The sequence below is a fragment of the Lissotriton helveticus genome, chromosome 2_1, assembly GCF_964261635.1.
Source record: "Lissotriton helveticus chromosome 2_1, aLisHel1.1, whole genome shotgun sequence".
In the NCBI taxonomy this organism is placed as follows: Eukaryota; Metazoa; Chordata; class Amphibia; order Caudata; family Salamandridae; genus Lissotriton; species Lissotriton helveticus.
This window is the reverse complement of record NC_136059.1, coordinates 1,908,172,010-1,908,190,404: the sequence shown is the minus strand read 5'-3', so window position 1 is coordinate 1,908,190,404 and position 18,395 is coordinate 1,908,172,010. Positions and strand designations below refer to the sequence as shown.

General features: G+C 43.4%; 1 protein-coding gene across 15 annotated transcripts in view; it reads left to right on the top strand.

Moving 5' to 3' along the window:
* BLTP1 (bridge-like lipid transfer protein family member 1) overlaps positions 1-18,395 on the top strand; it is a 2,102,388-nt gene that overhangs the window by 614,652 nt on the left and 1,469,341 nt on the right. For all 15 annotated transcript variants that reach the window (XM_078676841.1, XM_078676840.1, XM_078676839.1 and 12 more), the window contains 2 exons: positions 5,910-6,121; positions 7,225-7,376. In XM_078676841.1, the coding sequence (XP_078532967.1) occupies positions 5,910-6,121; positions 7,225-7,376 (364 nt within the window). The remainder of the gene's footprint in view (positions 1-5,909; positions 6,122-7,224; positions 7,377-18,395) is intronic.

The window sequence follows — 18,395 nt, the reverse complement described above, 5'->3', positions numbered from 1 at the left end:
GTGGTGATTAACGAGCATCTTTCTGCGTTTTTTCCGCATTCGCGAGGTACTAGACAGGGCTGCCCCCTTTCACCCCTCCTTTTTGCCCTGAGTATCGAACCTCTGGCCCTCGCGGTGAGAGAGAACGAGGATATTCAGGGACTGTCTTTCTCTGGGGAACAACACAAGATCATCCTGTTCGCCGACGACGTCCTGCTTTCCCTTTCGGACCCGCTCGCTCCCTCCCCCACGTCCAGTCCGCCCTGCTGCGCTTTGAGGATGTGGCGGGCTTTAAAATCAACCACGATAAATCCTATATTCTTAATCTCACACTTTCCGCAGCCGCGGTGGATCACGTTCGGTCGCTCGCGCCCTTGCCGTGGTCCCGCTCGTCCCTATTGTACCTGGGGATACACCTGACCCCCTCGATTGGGAAACTATACTCTGCCAATTTTCGTCCACTAGTGGAGAAGATGCGGAGTGACCTAGCACGCTGGCGGCCACTATTTATCTCTTGGTTGGGCAGAATCCACGCTCTCAAAATGACCCTTCTCCCTAAGTTCCTATACCTCTTGAGAGGGACTTCTTCCACCGTGTCAAAACATTGATGCTTCGCTTCATCTGGCAGGGGGGTTGTGCTCGTTTTTCCTTTAACATTCTCCGAGGAAGGAGGGTGGGGTGGGCCTTCTCGACTTGCATTTATACTACAAAGCGGCACAATTGCGGGTGTTAGTGGAGTGGTCTCAGCCCACTTCCAAAAAGCATTGGTTGCACATGGACAGAAGTATCACGGGGAGAACGATCTGGGACTTGATATGGAAGCCCAAAGGCGATAGGTCCCTGAACGCATACATTAGTACTCCCACCAGCACTACTTTGAAGGTGTGGGACTCGGTCTCTGGTGATGAGCGATGGACATCATTCCCGTCCCCCTTTACGCCTATACACTTTAATCCTGCTTTTCCCCCTGCTGAGCGTGAGGGTCCCTTTGATGCCTGGCAGGAGGGGGGCTGCCTAGCTCTCGCGCACTTATTCCATGGCTACACCCCGCTTACTTTTGATAACTGTATGCGAGACTACGGGGTTCGGCGGCCAGAGCGGTTCCACCATATCCAGTTACTTCATTGGGCGTTGTCCACTTCGGTCAGAGACGCGGCCACCAGGCCGCTTACCCCATTTGAGACCTTCCTCACTAAGACGACCACCATGCGGGGCACCATTTCCTTCCCATGTGGCCTTTTGCTGTCCACGACCGTTTCCCCTAGACCGCGCTACATGGCCCTTTGGGAAGATCTCCTTGATAGAAGTATCTCAGACGAAGAATGGTCCCATCTGTGGCATGATATAGCTAAACACAACCACTCCCTGGAGCTTCGGGAGGCCCATCTTAAAACTATGCTGGACTGGTATTTATACCCAGCTAAACTGAGCCGGATTTTCCCGGGCTCCTCAGATCGGTGCTGGAGGGGCGGTGGCCTTCTGGGAGATTTCGGGCACATATGGTGGGATTGCCCTGTCATACGTCCCTATTGGGAAGAAATTCTGTCCCACATAAAGGAGATTCTGGGCTACCCAATTGCGGACTCTATGGCTCATATTTTACTAGGCCTTCGGGATCCTGCATTGGAACACCAAACCAGAGCTGACAAAAATATCCTTTGGCTTTGTGTTGGCGTGGCCAAACTGACCATAGCAGCGGCCTGGAAGACCAGGGGGGCCCCACTGATTTCCCTTTAGCATGCAAGATTGTGGAAGTTGTTGTGCATGGAGCGTATGACTGATATCTTCCTTAACGATTTTCGGAACTTTACATTCCGTTGGGGACCTCTGGTTCGCTTTCTCTCTGCCGGCTTACCATCCGCGGTCTGCCCTCCCACGGTGCGAGCCCTTCATCTATTTCAAGTGTGAGAAGTACTCGACCACTGGGGGAAGTGGGGAGGGGGTGGGATATGGGTAGTTAAGATCAAGTTCTTGTGACGCCCGACACATGGAGGAGGCGATGAGATGGACACACATGAGACTGGGCTGGCCTCTTTCATCATTTTAAATATGCAATGGCACCTACTCTGGCTCCTGGCCCTGACTCTTTATGGACTGATCTCGCCTTTGGCCTGTGTCGCACTTACTTCCCTTTGAATTGTGCCTCCTTAGATATGGCTGCATGCACTTCTTTGAACCTTTGCCTTTCAAATATATACTTCTTTGAACTTATGACATCTCAGCCGTCTCTCTGAATATATGCCCCCTGCGTGGGAAGTAGTGCGTGACTGTCGCATGTTTTCTTTTTCCTCTGTTCAAAAAATACTCAATAAAAATACCTTTGACAAAAAAAAAAAATCTGGCTCATGGAGGACATTTAAGAGGTGACGAATCTGCAGATCCATACAGTACCCACCAGAATTATTGTCATGGAAGGTAAGTAACTTTTCCTGTCACGCTGCAAGCTTTTTTTCTAAATATGGCTTCAATATTCTTTTTACTATTTTCTTTCCCTCTGAAGTATTCAAACACAGTGCATTTCAGTAAAGTATTTTCAACCTGTTCCTCTAGTTTCATTGAGGGGCCTTTCCGGGCCTTTCCTACAGTAACTTCTGGTTAAAACATCATGTCAGTAACTTAAACCTTTATTTGTCTTCATGGTTTGCTTTGTTAGTCTGGTGCAGCCAAATATGTTGTCATTATGTGTGCTTTAAGTACAACAGGAGGTAGGTTTATATGCTCACAGGTAGCACTTAAACAGGCAGTGGGTCATCTTGTCTTCAGTTTCATTAAATGTAGAATTGGTATTGTGTTCTTGGCGGCAGGTGTTGTCTAAGGCTTGTTTAGCAGTTGGCAGTCTTCAGCACTCAATGAATAATCTTGCTTTAATTCTGTACTTCTCTTTATCGGTCTTTGTTGACACTGGTACCATAGGATTGAGTAGCGAGAGAGAACCTAGAGCACTCGCAGACTAATAGTGATATGACACGTGTGTGTGTTTTTAGGAATGTGGGGCTTGCACATTGCAGTGAATTCCCACTTCATGTGATACTTTTAGACATGGTCAAGCTAGGGCACATTATAGGGGTGAAGTCTGTGCGTCTGAGTCACGAAATCTTTGTGTTTTAATTATGGAAGGTATTCACGTATAAGTTTGTAAATTTGTTTGAATTCACAAAAACTTTCCCAGGAACTCCTTGGAATCTGCACCTAACATAGATTTTCATGGTTCTAACTTGTATAACCATTTATACTTTGAGAATTTCGCAAGTGTATGTCTACACATGTGGAAGAGGAAAACAAATATGGGTTTGCAATTTGCAAGTCCTCCATTGATCTCGGATGGAATCTCTGTGAGAAAGCCTGCAGCACCAAGACAAAATCATACTATTACCATTTCTGAGACGGGGGAACTGGATTTTGTCCTAGTAAATGCTGCTGTTTGCACTCCTAAATTGCACTTAGGTGCCTAAGTATGTTTGTAACCTAGGTCCTTAATTTTAAACCATGTTAAAGCTGCAAACAAGATCTGAAAGGGAGTCTTTTATGAAGTGTTAAATAAGTATTAGAGACATACTTAGCCCATCAGTTCAAGTTTCTTGGTAGTTACAAGATATGGATTAAACCTTCACCTTAAGCACTTTCCATAGATGTAGTACACCAGTCAAAATCTGGCAGATTTTCTTTGTTGAAGAATGTTGGAATAGCCTGTGGCTATCCGTGCTCAGACATTGATTTCTGCAGACATACCAATTCTATGGCTGAAAGCTCATGATAGTGCCAGGATAATCTACCCGGTAATTGCAGGGGTGGTATTATCATATCACAAGGACCTGTTAATCAGACCCTTGTTGGGAACTGCATCTTGAAATGAAAATGGTATTAAATTATTTTGCTCGCGACATTGGGCATGTTCAGAGAGGCTGACTTCACCCAGACTGGAGTTGTGATTGCTGCTTGAGTAAGGTTTTACCCCCACCCCCCAACCAGTAACCTAATTTCCTACATATATCATACAGATTTTGCTCTTAATTCGAAATGCAAGTTCATCATGTAGAAATTGATACATAAATGGAAGACATAACACCTATCATCTGGCAATTTATTTTTAGAGGCAAACTTTTATGGTTAACTAATCTAGGTTCAATACCTATTTAGCTGCAATACTTTAAAGGCAAAGGTGACTTTCTGGCTCCCAGGATCAAAAGGGTCGTAAAGGAGCCATTTTTACCCTTGATCTACTGATGCTAGAAACAGTCCTTATGGCTGTGGGAAATCCTGTACTTGAAAAAAATAGGGAAAAAATGTGTTTGCCTTTCATGGTCTTTCTAACGAGGCTACCAGTGGCTTCTATGACTTTTGAGGAATTAAGATGATATGCCTCAGACAGGTCAGCATAACAGCGGGCGTTCTAAATTGTATTTAACGGATAATAGAATATTCTGCAGTACACCTTGGAGCTAGCTAGGGTTTCTGGTTTATACCAGGTAAACATTTACCTTGTAAGTGATCCTCCCCCTTAGATGGTCATGGTTATCCTTAGGAATACATCTGTTTACAGTGTAAATGATACTATGTTAGCAACATATAAACAATTTTTAGCCGAGGTTTCAGACAAACAGTGCAGACATTTACACATGAGCAGCTTGATATTTAAATTCACGGTTAAAATACCAATACTGCTCCTATCGGAGAGAAACATTTCTTACTTGCAAGTGGGCAGTGTGATTATTTACATAACCTCTAATGCATACGTAAGACTCAGTCTGGATGTGAAAGAAAATGTGTACGTTTGGTGTGTTCCTGTAAGGTGCTAACACAACAAGAAGGCATACAAAAAGTTTTTTGCATTTGAGGTAACCAAGAATATGGGCATAAAATGCACTGCCCATCATTTGTCAGGAAGATAAGATGCTGTTGATTGTACACTATGTCGAAACATGTTTCGTTTACCAGCAGAATGATGTTATGAATATATTCCTCCTGTAGTGGTTCCGTTGAATTGACAAATATGCTAAGTATATATTTATAAGTGGGTTAACATTGCAGATGGAAAAGACTGTTATAATCTCTCTTTTAGGCATAGGAAAGGCCAATCCTTTTAAGTATACTGCTTGATGTGACATTGCCAGGTGCTAAACATTCCGGATATTGTATGAGCTTCTATATGTTCTAAACACATACAACTTTCCTTCTAAATAAGTATTAGAGACCTACTTAGCCCATCATTACAAGTTTCTTTTGTAATTACGAATTGTGCATTACAACTGCACCTTAAGCTCTTTCCATAGATATAATATGGCAATGAAAATCTGGCAAATTTTAGTTGTGGAAGAATGTTGGAGTAGCCTGTGGATATCCGGGCTCAGACATTGATTTCTGCAGAAATACCAATTTTAGAGCTGAAAGCTAATGATAGGATAATTTACCCAGTAATTGCAGTGATGGTATTATCCTATCATGATGACCTGTTAATCAGACCTTGACAGTGTTACTTGGAAATGGTATAAGGATATTCTGCTTTTGGCATTTGGCATCTTCAGAGGGGCTCTTCAGCAGTATGGTGACCAGCACCTATGGTCTTAGGATATTAGCCACCTGTTCTTATCTTCCTTTAACAGACTGTGTTCCACACTGTTTTCCATTAAGTTTTTTGTGATTATTTTACATGGTAAAGGGGGAAAGTAAACCACTGACTGCGGTCTTTTTCTCTTTCTTGTCTAACTGAAAGGATTGAAACCTCCAGAATGATTTTCTCTTTTGTGCTGTGCATCACCTACTCATGTTCCTTCCATAGCTTTATATCTTTGTTTATAGAGCATACAGCCTTAGGTTGTCCATTATTTCTCCATATTTCATAATGTATATGTTCTACACATAAATTGCTTTCCTTGGTGTATGGTCATATAAGTAATTATAGATTTTTCTTTTCTTTTTCTTATTTTACCTAGGAGGAAGGCAGTCTGGTGCTATGCTGTATAGCGCTTTTGGAGTCATGGGAAAATCAGACACAAATGAGAAAGATGCATTGTTTAAGTCCAACATTTCTTCAGATTCTCCCACTGGCAGTGGTTATAGCACAGATGTGTCTGATGATAACATTCCTGGTGATGGAGTAAGTGCTTCATCAGACATAAATGGAAACTCAGTTACTGATGAGCAGGTAAGTAGCATGAGAATACTTACTAAACCTAGCTGCACTTAGCAATTGTTCCTTTGTGCACCTTGATATTTGAATGATTTATTTTTGTTTGAGTAATTATGTTTTATCAGTTGTCATAATACCCAGATTTAATATTTTTTAGATCAAAACGTACCTTTATTTGAAACAAAAGTATACGTATTACAGTTAAAGAATGGGCAAAAGAGTTCTTGGAGATGGTGGTGTTTCCTTAAAATCATATGGATTTGGGGTGTATCATCGCATGCAATAATCGACCTTGAAAGCAGACTTTTTAATTGAAAACTTGCAGATTTTATAAGTGAAAGTTTTTAAGTGGCAAAACATATACTTTCTAAAACTAGCACAATCTAAATCATTAATACATTTAAAGCATTAGCAATCCGGTTGGTTAAGAGACAACACATTTAAGTTGCAAGAAGCCAAATAGAATTAACAATTGCCATCCTACCTTCCTGTAATTGGCCCCATGCAGCCTGTTGAAATTAGAAACTTACCTCCATGCTTCCAGAATAAAATGTGATGTTTGCAAAATGTAGGAGTGTATTCTGAACACTCAATATCGGGATACGCCACAGACATTTACCGTTGGAGGATTATAGTCAATTTGTGAAATTGGATCCCCGTAATCAAACGTCCATACTAGACATTACTTTTTGGTTGCATACACCAATTTATACTTAGAACTTCACATTTTTTTTTGTTTGCAGAGTTTTATATAGCGCGAACTTGAACCGAACCGAATCAGTTATCAGAGCGCTTTACATAGCACCAGTTACGTTACATGAGGACACACTTTCATTTTAGGCACGGGGAGATTAAGTGATTTGCCCAGAATCGCAGAGGGGTTTTGGCGTCGTTACCGAGACTCGAACCAAGTTTCCGAGGTCGAGCGCCTTAGCCGTTAGGCCAACCCCTCTCCCCATTGTGATTCAGTGCTCAATTTTACTCACTAAATACATCTCCTTCAAGTTTTCTTCCCAAAAATTGTCCATTTATATTTCTTCATAGTGCAGGTACTGATGATTTTGTATCAAACTAGGTAAAATACTGTTTTGTGTTATTTTATATATGCTTTATTGTAGGACGAAGGCGTTGAATCTGATGATCTGAAGAAGGACCTGCCGCTGGTCCCTCCTCCTCCTGATTCGAGCAGCATGAAACTCACGATCAAGGAGATCTGGTTCAGCTTTGCTGCTCCCACCAATGTGCGCTCTCCTACCCATACATTTACTAGGTGTGTAGAATCTTTTCAAATTAATAATCCAATCTATTGTAAAAAAACAATAATAATTAAAAACGCTTTGGCACGGTTTTATATATTCCTAATCTCTGTCACATTCAATCACCAGAATAGCTAAGATTGTTTTATTTCCCTGATATCTCATGGTTATTAATCTGCAAGTTTCCAGGAACCTACTCGCATCCTAGATATAAAGTTTCTCACAGCATCACTGGGAGTATCTATGCACATTCTCTCTTACATACACCAATACGCTTCTATAGATAAGCCAGGTTAGGTCAGGTTAGATTTTTCTTTTTGCAACTACAGAGCATGTGCAATCTCAGAACTTTTGAACGCCGGAGTTTCCAAGAAGGTTTTTTCTCAAAGACAAATTCTGAATAGAGTGGAGCATGGGACTCCTGTACTCCCTCCTACTGCTACCTCTGCTCCCCCGAGTTCTGAAGAAGATCACTAATTCTCCAGTATTGTATCTTTCATAGATTCACAAGCTTGAATCTTCTCTGTCATCATGGTGGAAGTTCCACAATAACAGTAATATAAGTAGAACTCATGCATTAGCATTAGAATGCACATTGAAAACAATAGGCCTCTTTAGCTAGTTCATGTTGTTTTAATATATCCACACTTCAACCAATCAGAGCAAGACCCTGAAGCACTCATCCCCTTCAGAAGCACCATACCTCAGATTTCTTACCGCATGTCGTGTGCTAGGGAGTTTAGTCTGAGCTCTGCATAGTCACAGTGTTACACAGCTCAACTTTTGACATGTCAGCTATCAAGTTGATCTCCACAAAACATCTGAGGTACAGTTTGGTGGTGGGATTTCCTATTTTCATAATGTCGGAGGGTTCCAAAAAGAGGCGTTTCAGACCTTGTAAGTTCTATGGGAAATAAAGGATCTTTTCGGAGGACCCCCACAATGAATGTTTATACTGCCTTTAATCTCTGCACAAGCTTTAGGAGTGCAAGTACTGCCAAAGCTAAGACCTTCAAGGATCGTGAAGCCAGGCTGCTTCCTTTGGCTCCAGAAAAAGAAGGCACTATCTGAATCAGAGTCTCAGTGTGAGGAGAGTGCAAATTACGCCTCAAAAAACTGAAAAATAACTGCTCCTCCTCATCTGACAAAGACTCGAAGAGGTATAAATCCCATAGTTGGGAGGCCAGTGTGGAGACGTCGAGAAGCAAGGAGCGGGCTCGACCTTCTCCCACTCATTTAAGATTTGTCTCCTCACCTCCATCTGCTCCTGCCACTCCATTCAAGGAGCTGCTGGGAAGAAAATCCTTCCATCGACGGATCCGTCGACAAAGATCACTCCGTCGTTGACCACTGCATCGTCTCAGGTATCCCTGTCTCTGCCTGTGATGACGGCGACCTCTACACCATCGACGACCAGAACGACAACCACTTCATCGTTGTCGAAGACTCAGATGACTGTATTGTCATTATCGACAAGACTGTCACCGACGGTACAGGTTGCATCAGCAGCTCTGTCGGCTCCTCCGACTTCACCCAATGTCCTTCTGTCAATGAGAATTCCATCCAGGGCTACGTCATTGACAACACTGTCAACAGTAGAGAAAGAAAAATTTTATATTACAAGCAAGGGCATAGCATCAGCCATGCCACAGGATATTTCAGAGATATCACCTTTACCCCCCGTATTACTGCTGGAGATGCAAGAATCGGGATGAATGTCTTTTTGGTCCAGCATATAGCCCTTCTCAGCTCAATGTAACATGTCAAGAGACTGAGAATAAAGATGCAGACTGGGGCCAGCGTACTTATCTGGAGAGCAAATTTTCTTTCAGTAAAAGAGGGCATCAACCAGCTCAGGAGTATGACAAATTCTAAGAGCATTACCCTTAAGAGGAAACAGATGAGGAACAACACCGTTTGCAAGGATATTCTATTTCGATCCCTTTTTCATTGGTCACTGATTCGTGCATGATGATCAATGATTATTACAAGAGGTTTCCTGAGGTCAATGCCCCGACTCAGCAACCACATAGAAGAGTGGACATTCCAGAAAGTGTCTCTACTCCAAGGAGCCCTGTCAGATTACAAAGTGAAACACCTGTCTTGCCGCCCATTTCTATACTGGATACTTACACTGACAGAGATGGTGCTCAGCAGCCTTAAGAAGCGGAAATCCAATTCCGTTCTGGGGACCATCCCCAATGGGCCGATTATGTGGCCCCGATGTCATCTCACCTAATCTTTCTGGTAAAGGAAATGGACCTGTCAGGAGGCTTTGTCACACATAAACCTCAAAGAGTTGAAGCCTGTTTTCCTAGGTCTTCAGCCTTTCCTTCCCAGGCCCCGCAACTTGTCAGTTTTGGTGAGAACAGACAACACAACAACCACGTTTTATCTCACCAAACTGGAAAGGTACATGGTCACAGCACAGGTTCTATCGGCACAAGCGCAACAGTTATGGGAATGATTAATAGCCTGCCCTTAGGGAGTTAGATAGGATACAGCAAGAATTTGTTGTAATCCCTTGTCTAGAAAAAATACTTTTTTTTATTGACCCCTCACCCACCAGGCTTACCCCTAGGTGGCATTCTTCTTCATTGGGGTCCTCTCAATCCTCTACGGATTGAGGCGTGCTGTGACTTGCAAATTACATAGGAGCACTTTTTATTGTAGACTGTGTAGTGCAGTGATGTGGAGTGGAAAGGGAAAGAAAATCTAACAATACCTAACTAGTTGGCCAGTCTTTTTTCTAGACAAGAAATTGCAACTAATTCTTGCTGTATCCTTTCTAATTCCCTATGGGAAGGTTTTCTTCGATATACTTGATTTTTGTCTTACAATGTAACTGTCAGGAGGATAAACCTAGCCTCTACCTCTGCCTCCCTCTTTACTTTGGTAAATAATGATTAATAGCCAACAATATCTCCTTGAAAATAGTACATGTCCCAGGAGTATAGAATGAATGGGGGGACATCCTAAGTAGGACAAACAAGCAGTGCCACCAGTGGGAGGTCAACCAGCTGCAGTTAAGACGTTCTCCAAACCTGGATCTCTTTGCCACTCGTCGAAACAAGAAGTGCAACTTCTACTACAGCAGGTACCCTCAACCGGGGTCTTAGAGAAAAGCATTCCACCTTGCATGGACGGGAATATTCACTTATGCGTTCCCTCCATTCCTGCTCATTCCCAAGGTCATACACAAAATGATAGAGAAGCCTTGCCATCTCATACTCCTAGCTCCAGCGAGGCCAAGGCAGTATTGGTTCACCGAACTTCTTCCCCTATCAGAGTACCCGCATATCCCATTGAAGCCAGCAGCAGATCTTCTGTTGATGAACAAGGGGCAAATTGTAAATCTACATATTCGGTCTCTTAATTTGCCAGCTTGGCTCCTCATGACTCTCAATTTGTTACACTGAGTCTTTCTGAGGAGTGCAAATTGACTCTCCGAAAAACTCATTCTGCATCTACATTAGCGGCATCTATAAACAAATGTTAATCTGAAAAGTGGAAGAGGTTTGGTTTATTGTGTAATTCTCTGTCGTGTCATCCTCTCTTGTCACACCAGAGCAGTAGTTTTCCCTTATCTGTTGCAGCTAAGAAAATCAGGACTCACTCATCTACTAAAGTTCATCTAGCTGCCGTGTGAGAAAGTGCCCTCTTTTTGCATGGTTACCCCCACTTTTTGCCAAACTGTTGATTTACTTTGACTGAATGTGCCCTGGGTTCCTGCCAACCAGGTACCCTGTGCCTATGTTCTTTCTCTAAACTGCATTGATACAAAACTCATTTGGCACTCTTTGGCTCCATGTCAGTCCCTTGTACATGGTACCATAGGTACCAAGGGCACTGTTGCCAGGGAAGGCCTCTAAGGGCTGCAGCACTTATTGTGCCACCCTTAGAGGCCCTGTATCTTTACACACACACACTGCCATTGCAAGTTGCGTGTTTTGGTGCAGAACAAAGTGAAGAGTCGACATGGCACACATCCCTGTGTGCCATGCCTACAACCCACTCCCCTGGCATAAGTCGGCCACCCCTCTAGCTGGGTGCACTAGAACAGTGGTGAGGGTACAGGTGCATGAGCCCTCTACCCCTACAGTGTCTAACGTGATTCCTAAACATTGTAAGGGCAGTAATGTCATTGAGAGTATATGGTGCTGGGTGTTTGTCACTACGAACTCCACAGCACCATTATGCCTTTACTGAAAACTGGGGAGCTTGGTATCAAACTTCTCAGCACATTAAACCCACACTGATGCCAGGCATCTTAGAGATGCCCCCCGAAAAACGACCTAACTCTAGTGTCCTGGCTGAGTGGCTGCTTGCCAGCTGCCACCATAAGACATGTTGCTGGACCCCTGGGTCGAGAGCCTGCTGCTCTCGGGGGTCTGGAACAATGCACATCCTGGGATGAGGTGCCAAGCCTCTTTCCTCAGGATAGGCAGGGTCCACGAAGGGGAAGCTTCAGAAGGCTTGCTACCTTTGAAAGCCATCCCCAGCCATTTGCTGCTTCCAGCATCTGGCCCCCACCAGTTCTGGCCCCCACCAGTTCCAACCCCCACTTTGGGTGGGAGAATCGACAAAAAAAAACAAGTGCGGAAGGGAGGTGTGCTCAACTTTGCCAACCCCACCCCTCAGGTGGGGGAGGGGAGGTGAAGCACAACTCTCAGTCCCCGCTATCTTGCAGATGAGGGGATCCAGCCAAGCAAAGAGAGGCATATGCCCCCCTCCCACTGGTGGGTGGCATATAAGGGGGTGTAACCACCCTAAGTAAGGGATGCATTGGTTTCAACCTTTACTTACCTGTAACACCCCTAAATCTAGTATTTAAGGGCAAAACCCTGAACCTTGCCCCCTCAGACAAGAACCGACCAGAAGAAGAGAAGAAGGACCGAAGAGGCCATGCTGAAACTAAGAAGAGGAGGACACCCACTGACTCGGCCCCAGCCTTACCAGTATGTCCCCACCATGAACCTGCTCCAGTGAAATCCAGGTGTGTCCTGCATGCAACAGCCCTCAAGAACCCGAAGGACCTGCCCTGCCTTCCAAACCCAAGACTTTATCTCCTGTGAGCACTAGATTTGCTCACCAACAGACTCTGGCTCCGGCCAAATCTGCGAGTCTCCATCACACTGCACCCGATGCCCACGGCCCGAGTTTAAGTGGCCCAACACCACTAGGCAATCTCCCCGGCGATCATGGCCTGAGATCTGGTGATCTCTGACCTGCCTCGAATCTCAATTCGATGCCTAAAGACACCCCTGAACCTGACTTCCCACCGCCGTGGGTAGCCCAACCGACGGTGTCTCAGCATCCCCTGGCATCTCAACTTACCCCTCCAACTGGTGGTCACCTCCAGAAGATCTTCGTCCCTAAGTCTGCAGTCTTTGTTGCATCCGGAGAATCCCCATTGAAAACAACAGGGCACTAGATGCCAAAACAGCACCCGGCACCCAGCCGCCTCTGAGCTGCTGCGGGTGCACTTTGGGTGCGAACTCAGATCCCCCTTTGCCCTTAGCCTAACACCAGGACCTTTGCTCCCACAACCTTGTGTGCTGCTTGTGAGCAGCCACCAAACTGAGACCCCATATCCTCATTTGGATAACATTGGGCTTTAGCTCTCTGCACCCAGCCACCCTAGTGCCGCTGAGGGTGTTCTGAGAGTGCATCTTTGACCTTGGGGGGGAACCCTGGTTCTAACCCCAGAATACCAACTACCACTAATAAGTACTTACCTGCAAACCGTTAACTTAATTTCCTTCTATAGGATTGCATTGACGGCTTTCCTTGAAAATTCTTCATATTGTGGAGTTGGTTTGTTTGAAACATTGAAAAACTGCAAATGTACTAAAAGTGAATTACTTACATCTTTTCTAGGAAATGTCTCTGGGTGACATCTAAGCAAATCACACTCATTTGCAAAAGTAACTTGAAAAGTAATCTAAAGAGTAATGTGCAGAGTAATCTGTAAAGTAACTGAAAAGTAATTTCGAACTGTTGACTTACCTGTACTTCAACCAACTGCATTTGAACCTGCATGCAACTGTAAATCACTGCATAAGATTTTGCGAAGTACTATTTAACTTACCTGCACCAGGCTTAGCTAGGTACTAGAAACAGAATAACTCAGTAATATTTTTGATACAAACAAATTGGTCTGAGTTCAGTCTTTGAGTGTGTAACATAATTTCTTGTCTGAGTATGTACAACAAATGCTTAACACTACCCTCTTATAAAGCCTTACTGCTTGCCCACATTAAGCCTCCTCCTGTACTTTGGCAGCTAAACACAATTTTCTATTGCAGTTCATGAGACATCCTTTCGGACTGATTCACAAGGCTGATTTTAAATTTTTCTCTTTGAGAGTAGCTTTTCTTTTGGCTATCACTTCTTCAAAAAGGAGAAGTGAAATCCAAGCTTTCATAGTTAAAGATCAATATTTGCAATTTCTTGATGATAGGGTCATCATACGAACTAACCCTACATTCATTCCGAAATTGCCAACATCTTTCCATTTGAATGAGACCATCATTTTGCCAACATTCTTCAGTAAACCATCTTCACCTGGAGCCTGGCCTTGCACTCTCTTCACCTCAGATGCTGTCTGAAGTTGTTCCCAAAGAGAACCAAAAGCTTCAGAAAATTAGACCAACTCCTAAATTGATTTCGCCTCACCAAGAAAAGGACAAGCTCTGTCGCAGGTAAGTATTGCTTACTGGTTGTCTGCCCTCTCGTGGCAGAAAGACCACTATCTACGAAGGTGAAGGCACATACTCGAAAAGTCACCGCTTCTTCAGCCTTGTCTGTGTGAGTGTCATTTCCTGACCTCTGCAAGGTAGCAACATGGGTTAATGCCACACCCTCATGAAGCACTGCTGTTTGGATTCCCTGAGAAAGGCAGATGTGGCAGTTAGGCTGAGTTAAGGCACCTATTTTCCTAAGGTATGCCAATTTTCATTCTGCCCATATACATTATTGTTTATGATGTTTCTGTCTTTTAACTTTATTTTGGCTTTGTCAAACAGTGATTTCTAGGTCTTTGTGTTAAATTCAGGCTAATGGTTTTAAATCTTGCTGTATTATTTTTTTATCATGGTGGGATGGGTTGCTTTACCCGCCTCCAACATTCACTGGATACTGCTTACTAGTCAAGCATCTGAATCAATGAAAGATACAACAGTGGAGAAAATACAAGTTACTTACCTGTACACTGTGACTCTCCAGTATTGATATCTTCAATAGATTCATATTCGACCCTCCATCCTTCCCTTTAAGGCTCACCACTTTCATACCTTTTTTTCCTTTATTTATACTCGCGCTCAAAATGTGAGGTATGGTGGCTATGCAGGGAATGAGTGCTTCAGAGTCTCTGTTCTGATTGGTCGAAGTTTGGATGTATTAAAACAATGTGAATTAGCTAACAATGTCTATAGTTTTCTATGCGATTCTTAATGCTAATGTATTAGTACGACTTATATTACTGTTACCGTGGGACTCCCACCATGACGACGGGGAAGATTCAAGCATGTGATTCAATAAAAGATATCAGTACTGGAGAACCACAGCCTATAGTTAAGTAACTTGTTTTTAACTCTGACCCAGTCATCCTAGCGGCTCCAGATTGGGCAAAGTTATTGTGGTACCTGGACCTTCTGGGTATGATCATCTGTTCTCCAATCAGGCTACTGATTCGGGAGGACCGCCTGTCACAGCAGCAGGGCCAAGTCCTGCATTCAAATGTACACCCTCGTGCATGGAAATTGAGCAGTGGCATTTGAAGGCATTCTGTCTTCCTCCCACAGATTTCGATGTAATTTCAGCTGTCAGGCATCATTCTACTAAGTCTGTCTACACTGGGAAGTGGGACAAGCTTGTAGCCTGTTGTGGAAACTCTCAATACCAATCCATTGCAGGTCAAATTGTTGGATTGCTATTGTTTGTCTCTGGCCTGGCAAAGACTTGAATTAAGTGGTGTTAAAGGTTATTTGTTGGCCCTATCTGCCTTTTTACGTTTACAGGACAAGCCATACCTGTTAAAATCACGTGTTGTGATGAAATTGTTGAAACGTTTGACCGTTTTATGTAATCCAAAACCCCTTGTCATGCCTCAGTTGGATCTTAATTTAGTTCTTACGTTTCTCATATGTACGCCATTCTAACCCATGCACAGGTGTCCATTACTTCTCTTGACTTTAAAGACTGTGTTTCTGGTTGCAGTGACCTCAGCTTGTTGTTTTAGCGTTCTACAGCTCTCCTGGTGCAGCCACCTTAGATCACCTTTTTGTCCAGACAAATTTGTACTGCAGACCAAGGCCGACTTTTTGGGCCAAATTTGATGGGGCTTTTCATGTTGGCCAATCTGTCACTCTCTCAACGTTCTTTACCCGCCTCACTCTTCAAAAGAGGAGGAGAAACTCCATTGGCTGGATTCTGAGAGAGCTTTGTGTTTCTTCGTTGATCACACAAAAGACCATCTGATGGTTGATCAGCTGTCTGTTGGTTTGTCTGCCAAAGAAAGGCAAGGCAGTGCAGAAACGACTCTGTCACAGCGGACTGGACTTTACATCAATATCTGCTTAGCCAAGAACAGCCTCTTGAGGTGTTAAGGGCCTACTCCACCAAGGCTAAGGCTGCTACCACTGTGCTGGCATGAGGAGTGCCTGTACTTGACAGCTGTCAGGCTGCAATGTTGGCATCAGTACACACATTCACAAAGCACTACAGCTTTGACAGTCAAGTCCATTTTGAAAATACATTTTGTTTGTTAGACTTATTGATTTGAGCCATTCCACAAACCCACCACCTCGGGAGGTACTGCTTTGGTATCTTTTCCAAAGGTGAGTAATCTGCGCTTAGATGTATCCATTAGAAGAAAAAGTTACTTCACTTTGGTAATACTCTTTCTGGTCGATACTCTGTCTGACTGCAGATTCCTCCCTGCCCTTCCACTTACTTATTCTGTGGGTTGGTTGCCTTTTCAATCTAAAATCGTTTCAATCTAGGGCTCTGCACACTAGTATCAACTGACTTGTGGGGCTTTGTTTCGTAAGGTGTGGATATAGAGAAGAAAGAAACTGATGTCAGCATACAGGGTTTGTGCTTATATGCGTCTCTGTCTTGCACATCCTTGTCGGAACAAAGTCAGCATGGAGCTGGACAGTGCCATCTGCCTGTGTACAGTAGCAATGCTGTAAAATCTTCCAGGTCCTGTCTGATGCCGTGGGATATTCTAAAAGTGAGGAATCTGCCGTTAGATAAAGCATCCGCCAGAAAAAAAATTACAGAAGGTAAGTAACTTGCTCTTCTTGTCTATACTGCACTAAGTTCCTGACTTTCCTGTCCAATTAGATCCCATATGGGCCACCAGTAAGAGTTTAATAGGTTATTCTGGATTAATGGGTGAGAAATCACCTGCAGTTATTAGAGAACTCATCTAGGTAGTCTTGGAATTTGTTTACTGTTTGTTCACATATGTCTAGTACTAACTGTGGAGTACTTTAATGTATTAAAAAAAACATTAGTTTTGCCTCCCTGAAGTAGTTGCCATTGTTTTCAATTCGTTTCGCACAGTCTTCATTACTTCTGAGATAGCCATCTCAATCATCTTTCCTTTAAAGCTGCCACATATACAGTGTAATAGTTGTATGTCTTGCCCACGGGATGATTCTGAAAGTGCTATTTACATGCACAGTTCATTGTTTGTTTTACCTCTGTTGATAACATTCAAACGATCTGTGAGTGAGCCCTGCTTGCTCCCAGTGGTACCAGTATATGCTAGGTTGTCCAATTCAAATACCGATAATGTGCTACACAGGTGCGAAATTGTCAAGCAAGGGATCCCCCACCATTTCTCTATTGACACATTTCCATACTGCTTATGTGACTGGGATCTTTGAATTGGGATGTGTGGTTGGAGGTTGTTTGTGCAGGGATAGAGTGGTCAGACAAACCGGTTATTAAATGCTGTACATTCCAGTAGAACCCAGACAGGAGGATGTCCAGTATGTGGCAATTGGGTCATCAATTCATCCATCACATGTGCAGTGTTGGGCGCACGGGACCATGTACAAAATATTTAATGTTTTTTCTTGCTGGATCAGAATTGGGGGTCGTTTCAAAGGGCAGAGCATTTGCGAAATATAATTATATTCAGATTTGATTATTTTGACTACCTGTATTTTGCTGAACAATGAGATTTCTAATCAGGTCCATCATTTCTTTTCATGTTTTGGTCATTAAGGGGTTGTAGTGTCTTTCACAATCTGTTTAAGGTCTTCGTAAAGTATGGAAGGCCCTTTGGATCCCAGCATACATCATGATGTCCTAGGCTGTCTTTTATGGTGATACCGGACAATGGCTGAGTTTTGCACTTCCTCCTATTAATTTTATTGACTGAAAAGGCCAAAATGCTGTTGGTTGTGGACATTAGGGCTTGCGTTGTCATTTCTCCTGGCCAGTGATTTTCATGAGTATAATGTCTTAGTACAGAAATTACACTTGTGAGCTTCATATGTCTATTCCTTTAATTTGAGGGATTGGTGTAATTCTGCTGACAGGGGTTCTAAAAGACAAAAGGAAGACGAGTGAGGAAAGTGGCCATCCTCGTTTTGTTTCAAATGAAGTGGAAAATGTGCCTGATATAAGGCCACCACAGTTGACTTGTTCTAAAGTATTAGATCAAAGCCCTCTGACTTTAGATGTAGTCTCGTCCCAGACTATCTCATTCCATGGTCCTGAAAATATAGCTCAATTCAACACAATAAAATGCCTTTTCAGCATCCAGAGAAGACCACCAGGGCTTCTGTTGGGCTATTGTGCATTTCCCAGAGTAGATGGAAGAATGTTCTTGTGTTGCATATGAACGATCTGGTACAAAAATCCTAATTATTTACTAAAGATTGGATCACTTTATGTAAGCTTGTGACAAATGTCTTGACCAGAATTTCGACATGCTATGTAGTTGAGTAGCTTGAACTTACATCTTTCCTGAACTGGGAGCCAGTGGAGATTGTTGGGGTGTGGAGAGATGT